The sequence below is a fragment of the Hemibagrus wyckioides genome, linkage group LG14 (genome assembly GCF_019097595.1).
Source record: "Hemibagrus wyckioides isolate EC202008001 linkage group LG14, SWU_Hwy_1.0, whole genome shotgun sequence".
NCBI classification, from domain to species: domain Eukaryota; kingdom Metazoa; phylum Chordata; class Actinopteri; order Siluriformes; family Bagridae; genus Hemibagrus; species Hemibagrus wyckioides.
Genome location: NC_080723.1, coordinates 20,133,845 through 20,146,026, shown reverse-complemented (window position 1 = coordinate 20,146,026; position 12,182 = coordinate 20,133,845). Strand labels below are relative to the sequence as shown.

At 38.6% G+C, this 12,182-nt stretch overlaps 1 pseudogene and 2 gene segments (V, D, J or C); 2 read left to right on the top strand and 1 right to left on the bottom strand.

The window, feature by feature from the left end:
- Positions 1-1,786: 1,786 nt before the first annotated feature.
- LOC131364583 (immunoglobulin lambda constant 6-like) lies at positions 1,787-2,950 on the top strand (annotated as a pseudogene).
- Positions 2,951-7,402: 4,452 nt separating this feature from the next.
- LOC131364582 (immunoglobulin lambda constant 6-like) lies at positions 7,403-10,068 on the top strand. The segment is given in 3 exon segments: positions 7,403-7,551; positions 8,981-9,033; positions 9,694-10,068. Coding segments are annotated over 3 exon segments (525 nt in total).
- Positions 10,069-11,649: 1,581 nt separating this feature from the next.
- Positions 11,650-12,182, bottom strand: LOC131364581 (probable non-functional immunoglobulin kappa variable 6D-41). The segment is given in 2 exon segments: positions 11,650-12,023; positions 12,134-12,182. Coding segments are annotated over 2 exon segments (423 nt in total).

Below are 12,182 nucleotides of genomic sequence, written 5' to 3'. Positions count from 1 at the left end.
CATAAGATATTTTGGTGTCTGTTTTAGCCTATGCTTCTAGAAAATGCTTGAAGTGGATTAGGTTTACTTTTGAAGAACCAAGAACATCACCACCAACATTAACACAGAATTCTATGAAGACATGTAGCTGAGACTGGTGTCCTTCAGCCCAAACTATTCATAAGCTGAGAACTTTATACACAAAAATGAACATCATGTATTTGTTCATAAATCAAACCTATCTAGGATTGTTATAGTTACCCTACCATTAACCGCAGATTATGATAAGAATTCATTTTTATCTTTTACATTTTCTGATACTCTGGAGTTCAAGTCAAACATCACAGTGAGTCAGTGTGTCCAAACATCAGTATAAAACGAGCACTTATCAGGAAAAAATGGAAACCTGACCATGAGGCAGTAATGTTGTGTGTTTTCAGGAGGTAGGGCAATGGGATTTTGCTGCATGACTCATACAGGTTTTTGATGTCTTTGTGAGCAGGATAGTTTAGATGTATAAAGTGTGGGGATCTGATAGAAGAGAAATGAATTTTATATTTAGATATTTGATTTGTAAAACTGTGATGTTTTCAATTGTGACAGTAAACACCATGACTGTAGAAAACTACTACAAAGCGTAGTGGATATGATGGACAGTGTGCAGTGTGCTGTGATGATTATTGAGAGATCTCTAATGTGAGTTGTGAGTTAGTGTGGTGTGGTTCCTCTCCTCCACAGAGTGCCATTGTGTCGTATCACATCCTCCAACTCAGCACCTGCAGTCACTCCCAGCTGCAGCAGTTCAGTCTCTCTACAATCTGACTGAGGGAGGTTTTGTACGACTCTATATCACTGTGTGAGCACAGGGCCACTGTGGTAACTCTGACAGTAGTAATCTCCTGCATCTTCAGTCTGGACTCCACTGATGGTCAGAGTGAAATCAGATCCTGATCCACTGCCACTGAAACGAGCTGGAATACCTGACTGTCGCTGATTTGCGAACTTAATCAGGAGTTTAGGAGCTTCTCCAGGTTTCTGCTGATACCAGTGTAAGTAGTTACTACTAAACACTGCCTGACTGGTTCTACAGTTGATGGTGACTGTTTCTCCTGGAAGAGCAGATTTCACTGCAGGAGTCTGAGTTACTGTGGCTTGACCTCTGCATTCTGAAAAATACACAATAACGCAGCATGAAACTGAAATATTCTAATAGAAACAATAAGTGTATTAGTATGAACAGATCATTGTAGAGATAAAATATGAAGCAGTGTCTGACCTTGAGTCCAGAGGATCAGTGTCCAGATGAAGACAGGGATGAAAGTCATGGTAGCTGTGGGTGAAGTTGCTGTAGCAGCAGCTCTCAGTCATGAAGTGTTAAAGTCACAGCGCTATAAACACTCCCAGAGCACTGAAGCATGTGCTGCCAATGCAAAGTGTCCTCTAAGTATGGAAACACCTTTACCACATTCCAACAATCTTACTGTCATTCTCACACTACTACAGAGTTATTGTGTGAATTTTGTTTCTGGAGTCTGATGGAGCTTTTCTGGAAAATACTTTTAGGTCAAAATTGCATAAATAAATTAATTGGAGAGAAAAGTTGAAACTTGAATATCCGTTTCATTTCTTGGAGATTTTCAGGAGTTAGGACTAACTACTGATTTATTTTACTAATGCGGAAATCATTAATCTTACAATTGTGTTCTGCAAATATAACCACAGTTAGTTAACTCTGTTTGTGTGTGTGTGTGTGTGTGTGTGTGTTCACTGTAGTGTGACAGGTTTTTGTATAGACGACTTCATAGGAATGTATCACTGTGGTGGACTTTTGGTGGAGGAACCAAACTGTCTGTGGGCCGTAAGTAACCTGTTTATTAATTACTGAAATGGAGTGTGTTCAGATTCTTCATAAAAGTAAAAAGATTATAGTCCATAGGGTTTTTTGTCTTTAAATTCCCTTTAATGAAATGTGAAGTCAGGATAAAGTCATTTTGTTTCTGAAATTTAACTTATATTAGATGTTTCTCAAAATGTATCTCACTACAGTACTAATAGTTCATTTTAATTCATAGTAAATTTACAACCAAAACATATATTATTGTTTGTGCAAATTAGTCACAGTGTTTCACTCAATTATTCTAACTCCATTTAATATCTCAGAGACTCTGACTTTATGAACAGATGACCTGAAGGCTAGAATGAATTTATTTAAATTATAAATTTGTTTTACTTTAAATGCTGTGTAATTACATTATAAAATGTGTTTAATATTTCTTATTATTGAAGGTACAGTACAATTAAATTTGAACTTTTAATGTTCAACAATAATATAAATCATTATAGCTGTAAGATGTAAAAGTATTTGAATTGAATGTGAAACGTTTGTGATGCTCCACTGATCTCAGTTCTGCTCTGTAAGATATAAAGGGAAGTGAAACACACACAGTGAGCTGAAACAAAGCCTGAGTGACTGACAGCTGTCCATTCCTGTCTCACCTCTGTGTGTGTGTGTAGGTGTCCAGCCAGCCCAGTGTGACGGTGCTGCCCCCTCCAGTGTGGAGCTGCAGCAGGAGAAGGTCACACTCATGTGTGTAGCCTACAAGGGCTTCCCCTCGGACTGGAAGTTGAGCTGGAAGGTTGATGGCAGCAGCTGGAGCTCAGGGGAAAGCAGCAGCACCTCCGTTCTGAGCAGCTGGCGGCCTCTACAGCTGGAGCAGCACACTGAGCCTCCACCCAGAGCAGTGGAGGAACAAGGTGGTGACCTGTGAGGCCTCCAAAGACAACCAACCTACTGTGGTGAGCACAGTGAACACAGAGCAGTGCTCAGAGCTGTGAGATCACACACACTTTACTCAGCTCACCTTCTACTGCTTCACTGTGTGGTACATGTGGCCTTTACTGCTCAAATCATCCTCTCTCATCATTTCATTTGTGTTATTAACATGTGAGCTCACACACTCCTCAGTTTAACTCAGCTCTTCTTCTTAATTATCACCTAAATATGTGTTAAGTGTGTGGATCACTGCAATGTCCTGCTTTGAATTATTAATAAAAGCTTTTGAATCAGTAAACACGCTTGCTTTATATTGTTGATTAAACACATCATACACAAATCACCAATGCATCTGTCTCAGTATCTGCTGTAGAACCTGATCATTCATGAGAAAAACAAATAATAATAATAATAATAATAATAATAATAATAATAATAATAATTATTATTATTATTATTATTATTATTATTATTATTATTATTATTAATAATAATAATAATAATAAATAATAAATAATATCATTATTATTCTCCCATGCCATTTCATTCCATACTTTCACAGGGGGCTTTGGGTTTATAATTTTATATGTGCGCTATTTTGACATAACAAATAATTGAGAGAAATCATCACTGAAAATGTGATTCAGATTGAAGATGTAAATCATTTTCTTTTAAATTAAATTATACAAATGCTTATGATACTTTCCAAGCCCCATCTAATAGTCAAATACTGACACGATGGTTATGGAAATTAAACCTTTTTAACCATGATTATATCTCTGTAGATTATTATATTTTACTAAAATATAATTTTCTAACAATATTAAGAGTATATTTTATTTGGTTAGTGGAATTCCCACAACATCAGAATGGTTAGTTGGGTCCTCTGTTGCTGTGAATAAATCTCAATGATTCAGTTGGTCACAGTGTCAGTGAGCAACACCACCCCAAACTCCACACCATGAGGCTGTAGTCATGAGGTGATCAGACTGCAGAGAACAGCAGCACTACAGAGAGCTGAAGGACCAGAGCAGAGTAAAGTCCTTCACCACTGACACAAGCCAACAGACTGAAGGACACTGTGCCTGACCAAAGCATAATAGACATGAACCAGACCCTGAAACATCAACACCAGGAAAGTCCATCAATCAGGAACGGGACTGTTGGAGCTCCACTGCAACCAGCATGTAGTGAACTGATTGATGTGAACTGGATGGAGTAAACATGATAGAATAGTAATGTAAATAGATGAGAGGTGGCGTCTCAAACCTCGGAGTCCTCTGAACTCGTCAAACATCTTTAAGACCAAAACACCTCTCTTTCTGAAATAGACATTTTGGTGTATGTCTAGAAAATTGCTTAAAATTATTATTTTTAACTTTATCAAGCAAGAACACAACCAACATTAACACAGAATTCTATGAAGACATGCAGCTGAGACTGATGTCCTTCTAGCCCAGACTAGACATAAGCTGAGGACTATATACACAAATTAACATAATTTATTTGTTCATTAATTTAACTTATCCAGGATTCTTACAGTTACCCTAACCCTAACCATAGATTATGATGAGAATTAATTTTACCTTTCATATTTTCTGATACTCTGGAGTTAAACACAGTGAGTCAGTGTGTCCAAACATCAGTACAAAACTAACACTTATTAGTAAAACTGAAGCATGTGCTGCCAATGCAAAGTGTCCTCTAAGTATGGAAACACCTTTACCACATTCCCCCAATCTTACTGTCATTCTCACACTACTAGATAGATAGATAGATAGATAGATAGATAGATAGATAGATAGATAGATAGATAGATAGATAGATAGATAGATAGATAGATAGATAGATAGATAGATCCAACTTTATTGTCATTGCAAAGTACAGGTACATAGCAACGAAATGCTGTTTAGCATCTACCAGAAGTGCAAATAGTAGAAATTGTGCAGATAAATATGTAAATATGTACATCTATAAATAAATCTGTCAGAGTGTGCATAGAGAGGTATGTGCAAGTAGTATTTACAGCAGATAAAGTGACAGGTGTAATTATAATTGTGCACAAATGTGTGCATTATGTACAATCAGTGTTGGGTAGGTTACTTTGGAAATGTAATAGGTTACAGATTACAAGTTACTCTGTTTAAAATGTAATAAGCAGTGTAACTTTTCAATTACTTTATAAAAGTAAAGTAACTGATTACATTTGATTACTTTTTATTACTTTTAAGTTTCTACTTGGATATTGTCCAACGTAAATCATTTCCAAACATTTATACCAGGCAGGGTTAATCTTACAGTAGTACTCAACTCTGTTTACTGTTAGAATTTTAAATCTTTCATCACTTGAATTAAGATTATGTTCATTTAATTTCAAGCACAGCCACCAAAAAAACAGACTTCATAACAAAAATTCTCTAATATTGTTTTAGGAATCAAACCTTTGCATAGCTACGACAGGACCCACTGGCAAGTAACAATGCCTTGAAAAAAAAACATAATCTGAAAAGAGTCATCATAATGTATGCTACAGTGCTAAAATAACTAAGTTATATTAGATCTGACATTACCAACACATTTTCAAGGAGTTAAAATGTGAGCTATATATTTTCTTTATTTTTAAAGAAGTGCCTGGTAAAGGTAGCTAGCAGCAGGGACGATTTTAGGATTTTCATTTAAGGGGGCTCAGCCCCCAATGGTAAACTTATTGCAGCATTCCACTGTATTGCACAGATGTGTATAACATTTGAGTACTGAACAAGCCAAATACAAGTCTTCCTGATCACACACACACACACACACACACTTGTCCTCTGATCCTCGCTCTGATCGAGAACGCTGAAAGACAGGAAGAGCCAGAGTCTCAGCGTTTTCATATGAAATTTAAAAGGGGACTGAGGCGATCAATTACTCGTGTGTACAGTTTATGGGGATTCACAGAATTTTAGGGGCTGAGTAGAAAATGTTAGGGGGCTTTAAAATGGCCTAGAGTCACCCATGGCTAGCAGATTAGGTAATTTGTTCTGAACGTTTTGAATACAGGTCTTGAGTACACTATGGGCTCGATGAGCAGCATGGCGCATTTTAGTGGATTTTTTCCACATAGCAGCTACAGTAAATCTACTGACCACTCTGTCACTTTTTATTATACAGAAACGAGTGATATATCATTCAAAACTAAAGGGTCTGTTTTTATTTCTGTACACTCACAATAATGACAAAATTTTACATTTTAAATATATTATTAAATAAAGAAAGGCTAGGTTCCATACCTGCAGATGCTTCCTCAGGTTCAACATTGAAGCCTCTGATGTCGAAAGCATTTTAACAGCCGGCAAACAAATTTCCCACTGAACTGTTATATTTGCCCCTTATCGGATTTCAGGATGAAATTATTTTTAAATTTCAGGACTGAAATGTATTTTTATCACTCGCCATGGTGATAACTCTCAGACAGTGTATTAGCCTAAAGCTTTCCAGCGGCAATGTGGATTAATGTAATTGGCAGACGCGCCACAAATTCAAACCAGAGAACCAATCAAAATCATCAGAATAGCACCGCTTTAACAAACTCTATCAACAAATTAATATCATTCAACATATGCTAGTTTTTAAAGAAAATATTCAGATGTAACTCTATTTGTAATCTTTAACATTTTCATAAGTAACTGTAATTTAATTAAATATTTTTTCTAAGTAACTGTAGCAGTTACTGTTACATTTATATTGTAATTAAGTTACGTGAATATATGCTTACATGTAACTAGTTACTCTCCCCAACACTGTGTACAATGTATGTACAGAGATAATGTACAGTGTTTATACAGATATATAAGTATAGTATGTATAAATATAATATATATAAATGTACATAAATAGATAGATAAACTAGGTGTAATCTATGAAGTGGACAATATGTACATTAATTATATTACACAGTGAAAAAATACTATATTATAACAGAATGTACAACAGTGAAAAATATTATATTAACAGAATGTACAGGGTGGAGCAGAACTGTAAAGTGGTAAGTGTAGGAAGACATGAGTGTCCTAGCGGTGTAGTGTAGAGTTCAGTAGATTTATGGTTGACTGAAAAAACTGGCCCTAAACCTGCTGGTTCTGGTGCAGATGGACCTGTTTCTCCTCCTGGATGGAAGGAGGTTGAACAGTTTGTGACTCGGGTGGGAGGAGTCCTTGATGATTTTGTGTGCTCTGCGCAGACATCAGTGAAGAGACTCAATGGCAGGTATTTGGGTAGTGATGATGCGTTGGGCGGTTTTCACAAGCCTTTGCAGTGATTTCTTTTCACACACCGTGGTGCTGCCATACCACACTGTGATGGAGCTTGTCAAGAGGCTCTCAATGATGCAGCGCTAAAAAGTTGGTCAGGATCTTGGGGATAGGTGAACTTTCTTTAGTCTTCTTTGGAAGTAAAGACGCTGTTGCGCTTTCTGAAACAGAGTTGAGGTGTTCAGATGCCAGGACAGATCCTCAGAGATGTGGACACCCAGGAACTTAAGGCTGGAGATACGCTCTACTTCAGACCCGTTGATGTAAATAGGGAGTGTCTGCTGCTGTTAGATTTCGAAGTCCACAATGAGCTCTTTGGTCTTTGAGGTGTTGAGGGTGAGGTTGTTCATGGAACACCATGCTGACAGTCTTTAGATCTCTCCTGCCTGTAGGCCGATTCATCGTTGTTACTGATTCGGCCAACAACTGTGGTATCATCTGCATACTTGATGAAGACGTTGGAGTTATGTTGCGGAACACAGTCAAGGGTGAACAGGGATTAGAGCAGTAGGCTCAGCACACAGCCTTGTGGGATGCCAGTGTTCGGGATTAGGGTTGAGGATAAGTGATTACCCAACCTTAAAGACTGAGGTCGATTTGTTAAGAAGTCCATAATCCAACTGCATATGGATGTGCAGATACCCAGGTCACTGAGCTTAGTGATCAGTTTACTGGGGATGACTGTATTAAAAGCAGAGCTAAAGTCAATGAACAACATCCGAATGTATGTATTGTTATTGTCCAGGTGGGTGAGAGCTAGAGGAAGAGCAGTGGAAATAGCATCCTCTATTGACCTATTTGGGCGATAGGCAAACTGGTGTGGGTCCAGTGTAGGTGGGAGACATGCTATGAGGTGACTTAGAACCAGCTTCTCAAAGCACTTCATAACAATGGGGGTGAGTGCAACAGGGCAGAAATCTTCACAGAAGAATGGTTGGGCACTGGTATGATGCTTGTAGTCTTCAGACATATTGGACCAGTGGCCTGGGCCAGTGACAGGTTGAAAATGTCAGTGAAGACTTGCACCAGTTGGTCAGCACAACTCCTGAGCACACGTCTGGAGTGTGCCATCAGGGCCAGCTGACTTACGTGGATCTACTCTGCTCAGTGCTGAGTGTACCTCTGTTGTGGAAGTGATATTGGAAGATCAGCCATGGAGGAGTCATCATTCCTGGTGTGTATGACGCCCTGGTCAAAGTGAGCAAAGAAAGCGGTTGAGCCTCGACTGGAAGGACGGCATTACTGGTTGGTAGAGACTGTATTGTTGGTTTGTGGTCAGTGATGGTTTGGATGCCTTTCCACATGCGTCTGGGGTTGGTGTTGCAGTGGTAGTGCTCCTCGATACCCAGTTTATGTGCATGCCTGGCTTTCCTAATGCCCCTTCACAGGTTGGCTCTGCCTCTGCTGCAGTTCCTCTGCATTGCTGGATTTAAGCAGCATCTCTTGCTTTCAGAAAGAGGCGGATCTCAGAGTTCATTCATGGCTTCTGGTTAGGAAAGTGTTTCACATGTTTGACTACAGAGTTGTGTGAATTTTACTTCTGGAGTCAGATGGTGATTTTCTGGAAAATACTGCTAAATTGGTCTAGGAAGCATGAATAAATGAATTGGAGAGAGAAGTTCAAACTTGAAACATGTGTTTCATTTCTTAGAAATTTTCAGGAGTTAGGACTAACTAATGAAGAAATCATTAATCATACAGTGTTTTTTTGTAAATATAACCACAATTAGTTAACTCTGTTTGTGTGTGTGTGTCGGTGTGTGTGTGTGTGTGTGTGTGTGTGTGTGTGTGTTTTTGTGTGTGTGTGTCGGTGTGTGTGTGTGTGTGTGTGTGTGTGTGTGTGTGTTTTTGTGTGTGTGTGTCGGTGTGTTTGTGTGTGTGTGTGTGTGTGTGTGTTCACTGTAGTGTGACAGGTTTTTGTATGACGGCTTCATAGGAATGTATCACTGTGGCACACTTTTGGTGGAGGAACCAAACTGTCTGTGGGCCATAAGTAACCTGTTTATTAATTACTGAAATGGAGTGTGTTCAGATTCTTCATAAAAAGTAAAAAGATTATAGTCCATATGGGTTTTTTTGTCTTTAAATTCTCTTTAATGAAATGTGAAGTCAGGATAAAGTCATTTTGTTTCTGAAATTTAACTTATATTAGATGTTTCTCAAAATGTATCTCACTACAGTACTAATAGTTCATTTTAATTCATAGTAAATTTACAACCAAAACATATATTATTGTTTGTGCAAATTACTGTAACAGTGTTTCACTCAATTATTCTAACTCCATTTAATATCTCAGAGACTCTGACTTTATGAACAGATGACCTGAAGGCTAGAATGAATTTATTTAAATTATGAATCTGTTTTACTTTAAATGCTGTTTAATTACATTATAAAATATGTTTAATATTTCTTATTATTGAATGTACAGTACAATTAAATTTGAACTTGTACAAATGTTCACAATAATATAAATCATTATAGCTGTAAGATGTAAAAGTATTAGAATTGAATGTGAAACGTTTGTGATGCTCCACTGATCTCAGTTCTGCTCTGTAAGATATAAAGGGAAGTGAAACACACACAGTGAGCTGAAACAAAGCCTGAGTGACTGACAGCTGTCCATTCCTGTCTCACCTCTGTGTGTGTGTGTAGGTGTCACCCAGCCCAGTGTGACGGTGCTGCCCCCCTCCAGTGTGGAGCTGCAGCAGGAGAAGGTCACACTCATGTGTGTGGCCTACAAGGGCTTCCCCTCGGACTGGAAGTTGAGCTGGAAGGTTGATGGCAGCAGCTGGAGCTCGGGGGAAAGCAGCAGCACCTCCGTTCTGAACGCTGACGGCCTCTACAGCTGGAGCAGCACACTGAGCCTCCACCCGGAGCAGTGGAGGAACAAGGTGGTGACCTGTGAGGCCTCCAAAGACAACCAACCTACTGTGGTGAGCACAGTGAACACAGAGCAGTGCTCAGAGCTGTGAGATCACACACACTTTACTCAGCTCACCTTCTACTGCTTCACTGTGTGGTACATGTGGCCTTTACTGCTCAAATTTTTTAACTCAGCTCTTCTTCTTAATTATCACCTAAATATGTGTTAAGTGTGTGGATCACTGCAATGTCCTGCTTTGAATTATTAATAAAAGCTTTTGAATCAATAAACATGCTCGCTTTTTATTGCTGATTATACACATCATACACAAATCACCAATGCATCTGTCTCAGTATCTGCTGTAGAACCTGATCAATCATTAGAAAAACAACTGATTATAATAATAATAATAATAATAATAATAATAATAATAATAATAATAATAATAATAATAATAATAGTTCTCCAGTGCCAGTTTATTTAGTGGAGTCCTCTGTTTCTGTGAATAAATCTCAATGATTCAGTTGGTCACAGTGTCAGTGAGCAACACCACCTCAAACTCCACACCATGAGGCTGTAGTCATGAGGTGATCAGACTGCAGAGAACAGCAGCACTACAGAGAGCTGAAGGACCAGAGCAGAGTAAAGTCCTTCACCACTGACACAAGCCAACAGACTGAAGGACACTGTGCCTGACCCACACCTAAAAGACATGAACCAGACCCTGAAACATCAAAACCAGGAAGGTCCATCAATCAGGAATGAGACTGTTGGAGCTCCACTGCAACCAGCATGTAGTGAACTGATTGATGTGAACTGATGGAGTAAACATGATAGAAAAGTAATGTAACTAGATGAGAGGTGGTGTCTCAAACCTTGTCCTCTGAACATCTTTAAGAGAAAAACACCTCTCTTACTGAAATAAGACATAAGATATTTTGATGTCTGTTTTGGCCTATCAGCTTATTGAAAATGCTTGAAGTAGATTTTGTTTACTTTTGAAGAACCAAGAACACCACCACAAACATTAATTAGAAAAACAACACAGAATACTATGAAGACATGCAGCTGAGACAGATGTCCTTCTAGCCCAGACTAGACACAAGCTGAGAACTTCATACACAAATTAACATCATTTATTTGTTCATCACTCAAACCTATCTATGGTTGTTAAAGTTACCCTAATGCTAACCATAGATTATGATAAGTATTTAATTTAGCTTTCATATTTCCTGATACTCTGGAGTTAATGTCAAACACCACAGTGAGTCAGTGTGTCCAAACATCAGTATAAAACTAACATTAATTGGTAAGACAATATCAGGAAAAAAGGAAACCTGACCATTAGGCAGGAATGTTGTGTGTTTTCAGGAGGTACGGCAGTAGGATTTTGCTGCAAGGCCCATACATGTTTTTGAGCAGTCTTTGACAGCAGGATAGTTTAGATGTATAAGGTGTGGGGGGATCAGATATAAAAGAAATGAATTTTATAATCATATATTTGATTTGGAAAACTATGATGTTTTCAACTGTGACAGCCAGCACCATGATTGTAGAAAACTACAAATATAGTGGATGTAAGGGACTGTGTGCAGTGTGCTGTAATGATTATTGAGAGATCTCTAATGTGAGTTGTGAGTTAGTGTGGTGTGGTTCCTCTCCTCCACAGAGTGTCATTGTGTCGTATCACATCCTCCAACTCATCACCTGCAGTCTCTCCCAGCTGCAGCAGTTCAGTCTCTCTACAATCTGACTGAGGGAGGTTTTTGTACGACTCTATAACACTGTGTGATCCAGTAGCCAGAGATTTCATGCCTACTCTGACAGTAGTAATCTCCTGCATCTTCAGTCTGGACTCCACTGATGGTCAGAGTGAAATCAGATCCAGATCCACTGCCACTGAAACGAGCTGGAATACCTGACTCTCGCTGATTTGCGAGCTTAATCAGGAGTTTAGGAGCTTCTCCAGGTTTCTGCTGATACCAGTGTAAGTAGTGACCAGTTGAGCTGTGATAATACACTGCCTGACTGGTTCTACAGTTGATGGTGACTGTTTCTCCTGGAAGAGCAGATTTCACTGCAGGAGTCTGAGTTACTGTGACTTGACCTCTGCATTCTGAAAAATACACAATAACGCAGCATGAAACTGAAATATTCTAATAGAAACAATAAGTGTATTAGTATGAACAGATCATTGTAGAGATAAAATATGAAGCAGTGTCTGACCTTGAGTCCAAAGGATCAGTGTCCAGATGAAGACGGGGATGAAAGTCAT